This window comes from Dicentrarchus labrax, unplaced genomic scaffold (genome assembly GCF_905237075.1).
Source record: "Dicentrarchus labrax unplaced genomic scaffold, dlabrax2021, whole genome shotgun sequence".
Taxonomy (NCBI): domain Eukaryota; kingdom Metazoa; phylum Chordata; class Actinopteri; family Moronidae; genus Dicentrarchus; species Dicentrarchus labrax.
Window position 1 is genome coordinate 15,636,170 of NW_026136707.1, and position 14,127 is coordinate 15,650,296.

General features: G+C 42.8%; 1 protein-coding gene across 1 annotated transcript in view; it reads left to right on the forward strand.

Annotated features, from left to right (window-relative positions):
• Positions 1 to 13,743, forward strand: part of lars2 (leucyl-tRNA synthetase 2, mitochondrial) — a 29,035-nt gene extending 15,292 nt beyond the window's left edge. The window contains exons 9-21 of the mRNA XM_051406887.1: positions 281 to 440; positions 889 to 993; positions 1,359 to 1,474; positions 1,600 to 1,883; positions 5,579 to 5,677; positions 7,650 to 7,787; positions 7,872 to 7,975; positions 8,608 to 8,787; positions 9,021 to 9,190; positions 10,126 to 10,203; positions 10,295 to 10,406; positions 11,468 to 11,595; positions 13,360 to 13,743. Of these exons, the coding sequence (XP_051262847.1) occupies positions 281 to 440; positions 889 to 993; positions 1,359 to 1,474; positions 1,600 to 1,883; positions 5,579 to 5,677; positions 7,650 to 7,787; positions 7,872 to 7,975; positions 8,608 to 8,787; positions 9,021 to 9,190; positions 10,126 to 10,203; positions 10,295 to 10,406; positions 11,468 to 11,595; positions 13,360 to 13,539 (1,854 nt within the window). The 3' untranslated portion in view covers positions 13,540 to 13,743. The remainder of the gene's footprint in view (positions 1 to 280; positions 441 to 888; positions 994 to 1,358; positions 1,475 to 1,599; positions 1,884 to 5,578; positions 5,678 to 7,649; positions 7,788 to 7,871; positions 7,976 to 8,607; positions 8,788 to 9,020; positions 9,191 to 10,125; positions 10,204 to 10,294; positions 10,407 to 11,467; positions 11,596 to 13,359) is intronic.
• Positions 13,744 to 14,127: the final 384 nt, after the last annotated feature.

Below are 14,127 nucleotides of genomic sequence, written 5' to 3' on the forward strand. Positions count from 1 at the left end.
CTTTTCAATAAATAAAACTATTAATCAATAATGAAAACTTTACTTTCCACTACCTAATTGATGATTGGATTAAAATATCAAATAAATTAGTTAACAAAACAACAGATGCTTTTGTGCCTGAAAACTGTATTAAAATATCTTAAAATGACTGAACATATGGTTGACACTGTGTGCGACAAACCTGAGGAGCCGGTAGGTCTTCCTCATTAACTCGGCTCCAGTGCAGCTGTTGACACATGAACGCTGAGAGGTTCCCATGTGCTTCATTCCTATCTCCCAGGTGAACGGGGAGGAGACGGGGGAGACCCTGTCAGCCTACAGCTCCTCCCCAGAGACCGTGTTCGGAGAAGCTTACCTGGCCATCTTGCCCTCCCACAGACTGCTGCATGGGACCAGTTCAGTCCGCTCTGCCCTGGAGAAAGCCTTTCAGCCAGGCAGAGGTGAGCTGTCTGTCAAAGTGTATTATATGTAGGAAGGAAAGAGATGCATTTAGATTTATAGCACAATTCATTACTTTTTCAGGGTTAAAATGACTCTCTCCTGCATGTCAGCACTTGAAAAGGTCCTTTGCAAAGGTTGTGATCCTTTGCATCATATCTGTATTCTTTATTGAGCAGTGCCTAATTAACAAAAGTGCAAAAATGTATCCTCGTATGAAGAAGCCACTACATGTTTGTGGCATTAAAAATGTTTGTATTACATTTGTCAATTTCATTAGTATGGATGCATGTTTGGGGAATGTCAAAGTATGGATTTGCTGCAGTGGACTGTGTTAGTTAATTGGGATTCCCTTTAGGTTTTGTGTCCCAGTGGTAAATGATTGTCGATAATGAGTTACTAGGGGAAGCAGCACGGTCTGTCTCAAGACTCCTGCCCTCTGCTCTCTAGACTCCCTAACAGAGGTCACCGCTCGCAACCTGTTCACCGGCCGGGAGGTTCCCCTGGTCATCTCGCACAAGGAGGCGTTTGATGGCTATCTGGATACCGTGATTGGTGAGTTACTGGTATGCGAGTGGGTTTCACAATCACCTCGAAATAATAGTAAGGAAGTAACTTGGATGCATTTCTGAGCTGATATTATCGATGAACAAACAGAAACACTTGTCCTCTTCTTGAGAAACAGAGAAAAGTTGTATCAAATGTGAAAATGGACACTTTACTGTATAAACCAGTGGGTGTTTGTCTCACAGAGGAGGTGGAACCCGAGGGATTGTTAACGATCAGTCACATCACAACATGCTTAACATCACCACAGGGGTGTTTTGTTTTTACTCTCTCAAGAGATCAGCTGTGTGTGTATTTGTAGGTCCATGTTGTTTTACTGTGTTACATGTTCATGCTGCACTTGTGTCTAACAGGTATCCCAGACTGCAGTGAGGAGGATCTGTCTGTGGCCACAGCTCTAAACCTGAGGTGGACCACTGTGCTGAAAAGCAACAAAGATGACACACAGACTCTGATCAACTCTGATGAGGTCAGCACCGTTGATGATGAACACGCTATTGATAAAAGGATTAAACCATGATTTTATATGTGTGATAAGTCCTCTATAGAAATTTAATGTAATGCTCTTGTACCTCTCCTTTGGACTTTCTGTAGTTCTCAGGCCTTACCAGAGAGCAGGCGTTTGAATCCATTACCCAGAAGGCCAGAGAGCAGAAGGTTGGCGGCCACCTTACCAGCTCGAAGCTCAGGGACTGGTTGATATCAAGGCAGCGTTACTGGGGCACGCCCATTCCCGTGGTGCATTGTGGGTCCTGTGGTCCAGTTGCTGTCCCTGAAGAGGAGTTACCAGTCACATTACCAAAGCTGCCGTCTCTCACAGGAAAAGGTGCGTCGCCGCTGGAGGCTGCTCACGACTGGGTGAACTGCACGTGTCCCAGGTGAGAAGACTGACATGTTTTATGTAAATGTACTACAAGGAGTTTTTAACTGGTTAACAGTCTCTGTTTAATAAGGTTGCCTCTTTATGACCAAACAAGACCATCAGTGATTATTCTTAATGCCTGCCACTCGGTCAGATTCCCACAAATCTGACAAAACTATTTTCTTGTGGTGGTGCTCAGTGGTCTCCCTCCGAATATTAAAATGTAGTCAGATATGCACAAACTATGAACCTATAATACACAAAAGACTGGCAGCCAGTAGCTCAAGATACAATATTAACGGGTAAACTATTCATATGTGTTAACATTTCAGACTACTGGTGAAATTATTTGTGTATATATAGTTAAAGTGCTACTATGTACTGTAGCAGCTATGTCTGCCTTTCAGCTGCAGCTCATTAGCTGAGAACAAAATATGCTATTTGTTGAGGCTTGTGAAGCTGTAATCAGCTGCAAGTGAACTGGAGGTACAGCTTCTTACAGCTTCTTATCTGTTCATTCTGAAAAGACAGCCGGTCGACTTGTCACCTCCTACAGCTCGATACTCTAAATAAAACACTCTTTCACTACTGTCGTTCGCTGGTTTGTAGCTTTAAATATGTCTTCTAATGAATTAATTTAAGGTAAGCTCGCAACAGCATGGTGGGTTTTTCCCCCATACACAGTAATTGTAATCTTAAATGTGACAATGTGAAATGTGAAACAAAGTTTCTGTTTACTTTCAGTGTCACTCACCGAGACGTATTGTGTGTGTCCTTGAGGTCTAACGAACGTGTTAAATGCATTCTCTTCCTCACAAAGCCGATTTTCTTAAAAGTTCCTAAATGTGCATTGTTGTACATCCATGTCTTTGTCTCATTTGTCACCGCCTTTGTTGGCTCATTAGTGTGTTTCCTCACATGTTACTGTCACCCGTTGATCAGTGGAATATCGTGAGGCAATTGGCTGGAATGTGTATTGCATCACCCGTGTCCTTGGTGGGGGAAACATTGCTCCATCGCGTAATACTGATCAAAAAACTTCCCACTCCCACTCTCATATGCAACTTGTGACACACAAGAAGACATTCCTTCATTTTAGTGAAAGATTGGGAACCACTGACTTGTTCTGATTTTAATTTTTTTGAAATTAGACTGTGTTGTCTAATTTTGAGTGTTTAAATATAACCAAACATGATCCTTAAAGTATTTGAAAAGTCTTGTGAGTGTGGGAATCCCTTCAGTAATTTCTCTTATTAACCATGAGGCGCAAGTTCACTTGTAGATCTTAAACCCCATTTGCACAGTAGGCAAACCACCCTGCTGAAGGACCCATGAGCACTGTACTATTAGCAGATCAGCTCCATCTGTGATGTTGTAAATAAGATGCAGAAAAGGGTGGAGGACGTGTTATTTCTTTTTGGCACAACATGAGTGATTGGGGAAATGATCCCGTCCATTATGGTGTTAGTGGAGTGAGAATTGAATTATGCGTAAACCATCTCCTCAGTACGTCCTGTATTTCCTCAGGAGACCAGCACCGACAAAATGAGCCCGCTGTCAGGCTGGCTGAGAGCACTGACAGCTTTACAAGAACACAGAGTATTGAGAGCGAGCCGTGAATTGTGTGATTAATACTTTGGTTCTGATGAGGTTATGTAATGAGTGGCATCTGTGACAGGAGCAGCATGAGATGATGATGATGGATGTTATGTAAGCCAGCTGTGGCTCCAGAGACTCGCACGTAATGTTCAAGCGTGCGCGCACATTTACCTTTTGTACACACGGGTAATTACAGACACACACTCGGCGAGTCACCTCAGTGAATTAGTTTGAAAATGTTTGATAATGCAGAATGCCTCCTCAGGCAGCATCTCCAGAGTCCTCCGCTGACATGGGAATTCCTCTCTGAATACGACTAATCACTGTCGTGGCACCATGTTGATTAAAACAATGGCCCACTCAGTCGCAGATGGCACAAGCCATCAGATTGTGTTCACTCACTTCCACACAGCTACTATAATTCCTCCCATCAGCGGTGATTGATGGCTATAATCGCCAAAATGCCGTTATCTCCTCTTTTCCCATCTTCCCTCCGTTGTTAAGTGTCTGTGGAAATTTGTTCTCTTCACTCCTCAACCATGTCCAATTAAAGTTTGAGAGGAACACAGACGAGCAGGGTGATGAGGGATGGTTGTATTTGTCCTTCAGGAAGTCCTTTCCCGTGTGCACGTCTCGTTCCCCGACCCTCGGCAGCACTGTAAATTGGCCTGCCAACTGAACCCTGCCTCAGCTTAGCCTGGCTGGGAAGAGGGGTGCGTGTGTGTTGTTCCATGAATATGCAGGTAAAGAGAGAGACCACCATAGTTAGCACAGCACTCACACTTTTGTAGGCAGTCACACAGACACAGCAGATGGAGGACTACTTTCCATGGGAAGAGAGCCTTTGTGGAGTGGGCAGCTGCCTCTTTTGCCTCATCTGTTTGAGAGCCTTTTGGCTCTTTCTGTCTCATCCTGCGAAAACACACACTCACACTTTACACACTCTTGCATACAGGTTGCTTCAGATTTAGTTACCTACTTTTGTTGTTGGGCTCCTTTCATGGCTTAGAGAAGGGCCATCTCCAGAGAGAGTACGCCTGTGTGTCGCCTAATCTGATCCCTACTAGTCTGACTGTACCAGCTGTGTGTCAAATGACCACAATCTGGCCTCTGATTGGCCAGTCTGGTGTGAAAGAGGAGGTGAGAAATTTCACTTGCTCAAGTAGAATCTTTTGCACTAATTTCCTTGCTCCGTTTTGTGAAGTTTCTATCTTTGAATTTCTTTTGTAATGGGAGGTTCTTCGTTATGCTGCTGGGTTTTCATCATATGATATAACACCTGGCTTCCAAATATTAACCTTGCTACACCTTAGTCTTGTTGCTAGGCAACCTTCAGCTCTTACCTCATCATCACAGCCTTATTATAGACCGGTATGGTTGGTGGTCGAGGGGTTTTGCCTCTCGATGTGTTTGTCTCTGTTAGTGAGTGTGGGATGAAAAAAAATTAGTGTCAGACAAATGTTAGACTAAACAGAAACATCCCATAAGTCCAGGAAACGATACATGCTCTGTTGAACATAGTAAAGCTCAAAGCTGTGCTTCTGTTTATCTTTCTGGGACACTGATTTTAACTCTATTGAGACTCATTATAAAGTAAAAGGCAGATGCTTTCACTGTTCCATTAAGTGCTTTAAATCAAATCTGAACAAAAAACACTTTCCAAAAGCTCTCTTTTCCTATGTCTTTGCGGGTGTCCTCTCCTCCACTGTGAAAGTGATGTTGGCAGATTCGCATCACGTACCCAAGTGCTGTTTGGCTTGGATAGATAGGGGCACAAGGTGGCATTTCCAACACAAACACATGATCATGTGTTGGGCCCTGCCAGTTCGTTCCCTGTTAGCACAGCCTGTTAGTCAGGGCACAGGAACAGAGCTCTGGTGCCAGCCTGGCTTCAGCTGTGCTTCTCTGCAGGGACATGACCCCCACAGCCAGATGGAGCCAGCTTTACACTCTCCTCACACACACGCAAACACACATAAACCACATAATGTGCCATTTCACTAAGCACACAAACAAGGATCGTTCATTTGTTCGCTTTATAATTTGTCAGGCTAATATTGATTTTTGTGCTGCCTTTGCCAACTCTCTTTGTCTCTTTGTCTCCTCTGTCAGGTGTAAGGGCCCAGCGAGAAGGGAGACTGACACCATGGACACATTTGTGGACTCAGCCTGGTATTACTTAAGATACACAGACTCTCATAATCCAGACAGGTATGAACAGCCTCCTCCTGAGACTTCAATTTGCTGGTTTTCAACAATTTTTGACTCAGTGACGCCACCAAATGCTCTGTTATTTATTTTTTCTCTCGCATGTTTTTCTTTTTTCTCACACTGTGACAGATTTTAGCACAAATTGCAGAGGTCTTATTTACACTCTGAAATAAAGAGAAAGCTGCACAAGTGTTTCTAGCAGTGGGTGGATAAGCATATCTGTCTGTTTTTAGATATTTAAAAAATAAAATTTTCTCTGTAATCTGCAGAGTAAATGGAATAGATTTTCTGTTTTGCCTCACACACACATTGCATTTCCACAAACACACTTTGTTCTATATGTGCTATTTGAAAGTTATGCTCAAACACATAATTATGCTCACTGTATGATCACCCACTTTCTCCCATTTACCTGTTTCAAACATGCATATACTGGCTGTGTACACTCGCATGCACACACAGTCACACACTCCTTCTCTCGCACGCACACTTGCCTGGAAGTTGCATTCCCTGCCAATAGAGATTATGGAGCCATGTCTGTCACCTGCCGGGTTGGTGGCGATACCCTGAGCTTAACAAAAGAGATTAATTTCCCAGTGCCCTGACCTAGCTGTAAAGCTGCTTTAAAAGGGAGGGGGACTTTTCTCCCCATCACTTTTCTTAGTGGGACAGATTATGGCACAACAGAAAAAGCAATTACACTATTTGTGCATTTCAGTTAGCCTGCTGAGCCTCATGTGCACAAGGGTAAACAAAAATAGGAAGCAGGATATGTTGGAAGTAGCAAGTAAGAGGAAGGAAATAGGAAGAGGGTGTTATATGCAAGTGTGTGCGTGTCTGTGTGTGTCTGTGTGTGTTTGTGAGTGTAGTTATGTATTAGAGTTCCCTGGCCTGATGCCAGCAAACTGAAAAAAATGATTTTCAGCCTTGTGAGTTCATAACTTTTTTCCCTGGTTCAATTATCCGGAGACACCATCAGCCAGAGAGGTGTAGAGGAGAGTAATGACTGGTGTGAAAGGTGACACACACAGATAGCAGACTGCCCTATAAAGCATCATTAGGTGGAATCCCTGCCTCCGCTGACCATCATGCCAGTCAGGCTAACCACATGCAGCTCTCCTGCTGGAATCTGGAAAAGAAACGTCCTGGTCTCGGTTGATCTCAGATAGACTTTTCTCCACAAACACTTAACAAGTCAAAGACAACCTGAAGCTGAGTTTAGAGGAAGTCTTCTGAGCCGAATTTGAAACACTTCAGTATGTTTTAGTTGAGTTTTTTGTGAGTGTGAATCCAGTGAGATAGAGGAGGCTTCAGGATGCTTCTGTTCACTTCATCCCTGGATCCTTGTGTATCAGATTCAGCCTGCCCCCTAGAGGAAGTGTGTGTGCATATTTATAAAACACATAACCAGTGCTATAAGAAAAAATGCTTTCTAAGAACAAATTTTATACAGACTAAAGTCTGCTTTGCCACTGTACTTTCTCATTCATCTAATAATGATAATTATGCTATAACAATGAAGTTTATTTATACATCACTTTTTAAAACAAAGTTACAAAGAAAACAGATCTTTATTAAACATTTGAACACCACAGTTAGATAAAGTTACTCAAATAGTCCAGATAATGAAATAAAATAAAATGCACAGCAATAAAATAAGAATAAGAAATAATTGACATCAACATCATATAGTGATCCTATATCTAGGTCACCAAAGCTCTTACATTTGCTCTTTCAAACATGTCTAAACAGGAAGTCATGCATTTGATAATTAGTGGGAGTAGTTGGCATGGGCACTGAAAGCTTCCATGCATAAATTAAAAAAGAGCAAACAACATTTACATAAACTTCATCAACAGAAAATCTGAGGACGGAAAAAATTGTTAACGTATCTCTGCATACCACCTCAGACTCATAAAGTCAGACACTGCTTCTCAATTCACAGCTCCCTAATCTTGCTCTTCCTCTACAGGCCTTTTGAGCGCCACTTAGCGGATCACTGGCTGCCTGTAGACGTGTACATCGGAGGGAAGGAGCACGCTGTCATGCACTTGTACTATGCTCGCTTCCTCTGTCACTTCTGCAAGGATCAGGGTCTCGTTGCTCACAGGTGCAGTACACGGTGCTTCATCTGCCTTTGCTGTGCATGTACATGAGTGTACGTGAATTAACCCTCTTTCTTTCTGTCTTTCAGGGAGCCTTTTTGGAAGCTGCTGGTCCAGGGTCTAATCAAGGGCCAGACTTTCAAACTGGCAGACAGCGGCCAGTACCTGAAGAGAGAAGCAATAGACTTCACAGGTACGCGCTACCTGAATCTGCTGGGTGTTTGTCAGTGTGACACATCTATAGCAGATTGGAGAGGAAAGGCCTTCCCTCCATGTGACTCTGCCAGATTTTCATTATTTTCTACTGTAGTACTTTATGCAGTGGCATCAATACCCCAACTTATCCCCTTTGTGCTGCAAATAGCTCCCTCTCTCTTGTGCTTTGTAACTTTTTCCAGTTAAATGACAAGTTAACCAGCTACTCTTCACAAAAATCAAATCACAAGACACCCTTTGAAGAGACCTGAGAGGTCTCTCAAAATTGGCTTTATGCCCAAGGATTTTCAGCTTCTCTCTATTGCTTAGTAACAGGATAAATAGTAGATACTGGTGGTGTACAGAGAAAGGGAAGCCTCTTGATCCTGGTGTTATAGACTCAGATTGTCTAGGCCTTACATATTTTGTCAACAATTTCATCTGTCTTTTTCTAATTGGAACTGAACAGGAGCCGACAGGAAACAATAAATAATTACATTAAAATGGTTAAAATTAGGTTTGCAAATTCTTACCATTTAAAAAAAGAGAAGCAGGAAGACGACTAAACATACAGTATACCACTTTGTCCATCTATCTCTGACCTCTTGACTTCCAACATGTCCCTTCTAGATAAGGAACCAGCACTGCGCGGAGGCGGTCGTGTTGAGGTGACTTGGGAGAAGATGAGCAAGTCTAAACACAATGGCCTGGACCCCCAAGAGGTGGTGCAGCAGTACGGTGTAGACACAGTTCGACTCTACATCCTTTACGCCGCACCACCTGAACAGGACATCCTCTGGAATGTCAAGAGTGAGCCGTGATACTGAAACCTTAAGTTATTATTCAGTATTATAAATTCAGAATGATGCTAGTGTATGTTAGTTTTGTGAGATTAAACTTTATCTGAATGCCATGAATTGTTTCCTCTTTAAACCGGTATCGGTTCTTTTCAAATAAAGTAGATGTCATTTTTAAAGGCTGTTTCTCCCACAGTATGTAAAAATATCCTTTTCTTTTGTGTCTGTGTGTGTCCATCACCTCAGCGGACGCACTCCCTGGGGTGCTACGATGGCAGTCCCGCCTCTGGCAGCTGGTGACCAAGCTCAGGGGAGCTCGGCAACCCGTAGACGTCCCCTGCCCCTCCTTGCTGAAAAATAAAGAGCTGGCAGAGACCAAGAAGATCTGGGAGAACAAGAACCACGCCATTCAAGAGGTAACAGCTCCTAAGCCGCAGCCTGGCTGTGATCTTGAATCAGTGGCTGTAAATATCTCATTGTTTAGCAGTTAGATATTGTAACAGTCTTTACCAGTAGGGGTCAGTAATGGGCTCAAATTCAAAATCCCAACTTTTCACAGCAAGTTAGTGTTGTCCTTCCTTCAGTTAGAGTAAACCACCATGTGGCATCTGCAACCTTTGTTTATGTTGAATTTAATTTCTCTACTAGTACCAATTATCTGTGTCTTTTAATGTGGAAATACTTAATACTACACTGCAATAGATTGTGATGGTGAAGGCATGGTAAGATGCCTTTTCACAATTAAAAGGTAATGTATGATATCATGGCCAAAGGTAATATGTTCCTAATTACACAGCCCAGTACACAGTGCTGAGCTCCAGCCTTTCCATCCAACTTCCATCGGAACCTGAAACCCCAAGAGTAAAGAGTAAAGAAGGAGGGGATGGAAATTGATTTTAAATCCACTCTGTCTCCTTTCACACTTTATAAATAGCCTCCTTTGGCTGCCAGGTTTGATTGTCTCTCTCCACCCCTCAAGGCTGGTACTTTTAAAGGACCTCAGGCTGTTTGCCATAAGCCCCCAAAGCCGAGGCTGTCCTTTGATCCGTCCCTCAGAAAAGCCTCGGTGATCGACCTCCTACTCCCTAAGGCCCTTCCAAATGGGTTCTTCTTCCCAGAAGGCTAAGCAGGGAGATGTTGACACGCTGTATGCCTTCAGCTGGTACACATGGTGATAACAGGGAGGAGCCTCCTCTTTCGGGCCTGTCATTGTTAATAATTCTTCAGAGAGCAGACTCAAAAATATTCCATGACGCAGTTGGTCCATCTGGAAGCATCCGTATGTCCAGTAACCAAAACAGAACGTGAAGCCTCATCATTTTTACTGACTGACTGTTGTTGGTATTTTCAGGTGACATCTCACCTCACAGAGGACTTCCTTTTCAATGCGGCCATTTCTCGCCTGATGGGACTGACCAATACACTGAGTGTGAGTGTGCCCCACGGTACCTTGAAATAAAGATGTTTATCGCTACTGTTTGGAAATCACGTTTTTTACCACTGTGTGTGTGTGTGTTCAGAGTGCAACAGATAGGGTGGTGCAGCACAGTGTGGAGTTTGAGGAAGCTCTGGCTGCGCTGGTAATGATGACAGCACCTATGGCCCCTCACCTGGCGTCTGAACTTTGGGCAGGTTGGTGACAAATTATTTACAAATAATAATAATTAATGATGCACTCACACATTCATACATTCAAAGTAAGCTGCTTGCCTATCATATGAGAAACCTGGAGATGGCACGTTTTGCACTAAATGCATATTATTAATTTAATTAGTTTTATTTATTTATTTTAGACTGTGAATATTACTAGGAGTCACTGTGTGGTGAATTAAAGGTTTAGACTAGCACAGTGACATACAGTAAGTATGTGAGGTTTGTGGTAGAATGAGGTTATTTCTAATGTCTGTAAGAGGAAGTTGCCTCCGATAAATGTTAATGTGTACACTGCCGCTTATCTAATACTAGAGAATGCCCAGCAGTGATGTAATCAACCACCATTAAGTCAGTAAAACTTTGAGACTCTTTCATTCTTTTGTATTACTGTTTACATACTGTTTACAGTTCACCTAAAAATACACTCACTGTCCATCAAATGAAACTGAAAGCGGCTGCCAGCTCTTGTCTAAGTGTAGAAAACAAACAATACAAGGGAAGATATAGCGTCACTTTTTGTGCCTCATGTGAACACTTGCCCCCGCGCTGGCCTGGAGGACATCCCCTTATTGTTGATGACACACGTACACAAGCATTCTGCACACAGCTGAGAGAAAAAAGGTTTTGGAAAAAAAAACATATTGTGCAGCTGATAGCCGCAGTCAGGAAAACCTGACAGATTATCGCTGAAAGGAAGTGGTAAGAGGGGCTGTGTGCATTTTGTGTGTACTCACATATGTGTTTTTTTTTAAACAGGACATACAAGTGAGGAACATGTGACCTCTGCTGCACTCAGTCACGTTGTGCTTTTCACTCTCACACATTGTTTGTAATTCACACACGGCTCAGGATAGAGAGAGTTCACATCCTTCCCTTGGGGGGTGGTGAGGTGTTGTTTGACCTTTCATCAAGATACTTTTACTCTACCAAAACGAAAATACATTTAGAGAAAAGCAACATAAAAGTCAACCACAGTTATTTCTCTGGCTTGCTTCACTAAAAGAGTTGGTCTCCTGTGTTTCCTCTCGGGTCTCTCCCAGGTCTTTGTCAGGTGAAAAACCCCATCAGCCCCCTCCTCCAGCATGGAGGAGACGTTCTGCAACAGTTCTGGCCGAATGTGGACCCCGAGTACCTGAATGTCCCTGACTTTGTGGAACTGTCTGTGCTGGTAGGATCAAACAGACGCACTCATGATCTCATGATTCTTTTTCTTTCTATGTGTTATATATATATATATGTGCTCATGAAACACAAAAAAAGAACAGGTTGTTAAGTTTTTTATTTTTGTGTTTGAACATTAAGTTACCACTCAGCAACAGCCCTCTGCTCATTATTTATACTTTATTAATAGGTATACACACATACGTTTGCTCTTGCATCCACCAGCATTTTAACTCAAACTCTCCACTCTCAAACCCAAAGTCTTAGGTCCATGATTATATTCATAGTCTGTAATTTTCAAGGGAGCCTATGATTACCCTGTGTGTGCATGTCTGTGTGTCTATGTGTATGTGTGTGTGTGTGTGTGTGTGTGTGGCTGTTTGTTTATGCGTCTGCATGTAAAGTGGTGTGCTTTATGCTAAATAGACAAGTGGGTCAATAATTAAAAGCCAGGAACAGAACACACCGTGTTATTCCCGACTCACTGTTACTCTCTCACTCTAATTTCATGTGCCTTTTGCCTGTGAGCTCAATGACAGGAATAGTGAAACCCCTCGGCTTGGCAGTGTATGTCATCATCAGGAGTGAAAATGTGTGTGTTTTGTGTTTGTGTGCACTTTCAAAGGCTTATAGACAATCAGAGAGAATATCCAGCTGTGATGGGAAGGTTCAGAAAATCAACTTGGATCAGAGCCAAACATCACACATGCTAACATTGGCACATTAATGAATACAAACCACACACACACACACACACACGCACACACGCACACACACACACACACATTGTCCTGAATATTGACTTAGTTAAAAGATAAAAGCTGAAACTGCTTTAATCTGACCCTGCTCTTTCTATAGAGGGTCAAAATCCCCAGAGAGAACCCACTAATCCCCTCACACACACACTTTCGCACACATACATACCTACATACACATGTGATGTGTAATGAGAGCAAAAGCAGTCAGCTGACTAACAGCACCTGTCTTCCACCGGTTGGATTCTCCCTCTGTGCTCTTACTGATAAACAAGAAACCACAAGACAGAAATAAAACAAACCTGGAGTCTGTCTGGGAGCAAAACTCCTTTACTGCATTCTTGTTTTCTTCTTGTTAATCTTTCATACACAAAAGTTTTGTTATAAATCCTGTATCCTTTAACCCATATTCTCCTAACACACACACACACACACACACACACACACACACACACACACACACACACACACACACACACACACACACAGACAGATGTACATGCATTTGAGCTCCTAGTGCTCGATGATGATGATGATGTTGATTTTACTTCAGACTGAGCTCTGTGTTGTGGGCTTCCTCGAGCCTGTGGATGCAACCTCACTCCCGCTGTCCTCTAATCATGTACTTGGGTTTGTTCTCAAAAGGGAGGCCAAGGCTGAGTGGCCACAGACACACACACTCACACACGCACACACACACACCCCATTAATTTCCAACCACTTCCAGGGACATGATCACATTCATCGTGTGCACACATACACTTGCTTCTAAACATTACAAGACTGAGGGCCATTCCCATACCTACCACTAAATATGTGTTTTTTCGGGTTCACTGTATATGTGGAAGGAGAGGTGGAGTCTGTTATTTTGGGACTTTTATGCCAGGAAGTAGGAGTTTTGCTGCAGCCAGACGGGGCAGAACTCCTGTCAGATGAAGACTTGTTGAAAAGGGAACATTTGACCGAACAAATTAGTAACTTCTCCCATCTATTTATCTCTTAATTCTTACCATCAGATAAACAACAAGGCCTGTGGGACAGTGACTGTGCCGCTGGAGGTGTCCAAAGATTCGGAGCGGATGCAACAGCTCATCCTGGAGAGCCCACTCGGAAAGCAGCTAATTGGCGAGCGCGGCATCAAGAGAGCCATCCTCTCCCCCAGGACCGCCCTCATCAACTTCCTCATTGATGAGTGATGTTTGGGCATTCACTGCCACTTTTGTAACGGCTAGATGGTTGTGAATGCCTGTCAATCAGGGACTCAGGAGGGACAGACAGACAAAAGAGGTAGATATGTAATAAATAAAGACAAGGTGAAAGGATGAACATTGGTTTATATTAACTGTCATAACTTCAATGTAAATAGATGTTCTTGTTTTTAATAAAGGATTCAAGAAGCAGTGGGTTTCTAGTCTCCTTAGAAATTGCCAGAGGTGGTACAAATGCTACTTTGTTACTGTTCTTAAGTAGTTTTTTTTTTTTTTCATGTATCTGTACTTACGTATTTATTTACTTACTTTTACTTTAACTCCCTACATTTTTACACAAAACAGGCTCTCTACTTTAGTTTTAATGCATTTCAGGAGAGGGATGCTGATTATTATTTGCATCATTGCACACCTTCCCAACATCAGGACCGGTGGATATCACACATCAAAGACATAACGTGACGAAAATTATGTAACAAGACAAAACAGACAAGAGAGGGAGACTCGACCCTGTTTGAAGTTTCCAGTTAGCTTTTCACAGAAACAACCAGGAGAAATGTCCTTCAGAGAAACCAA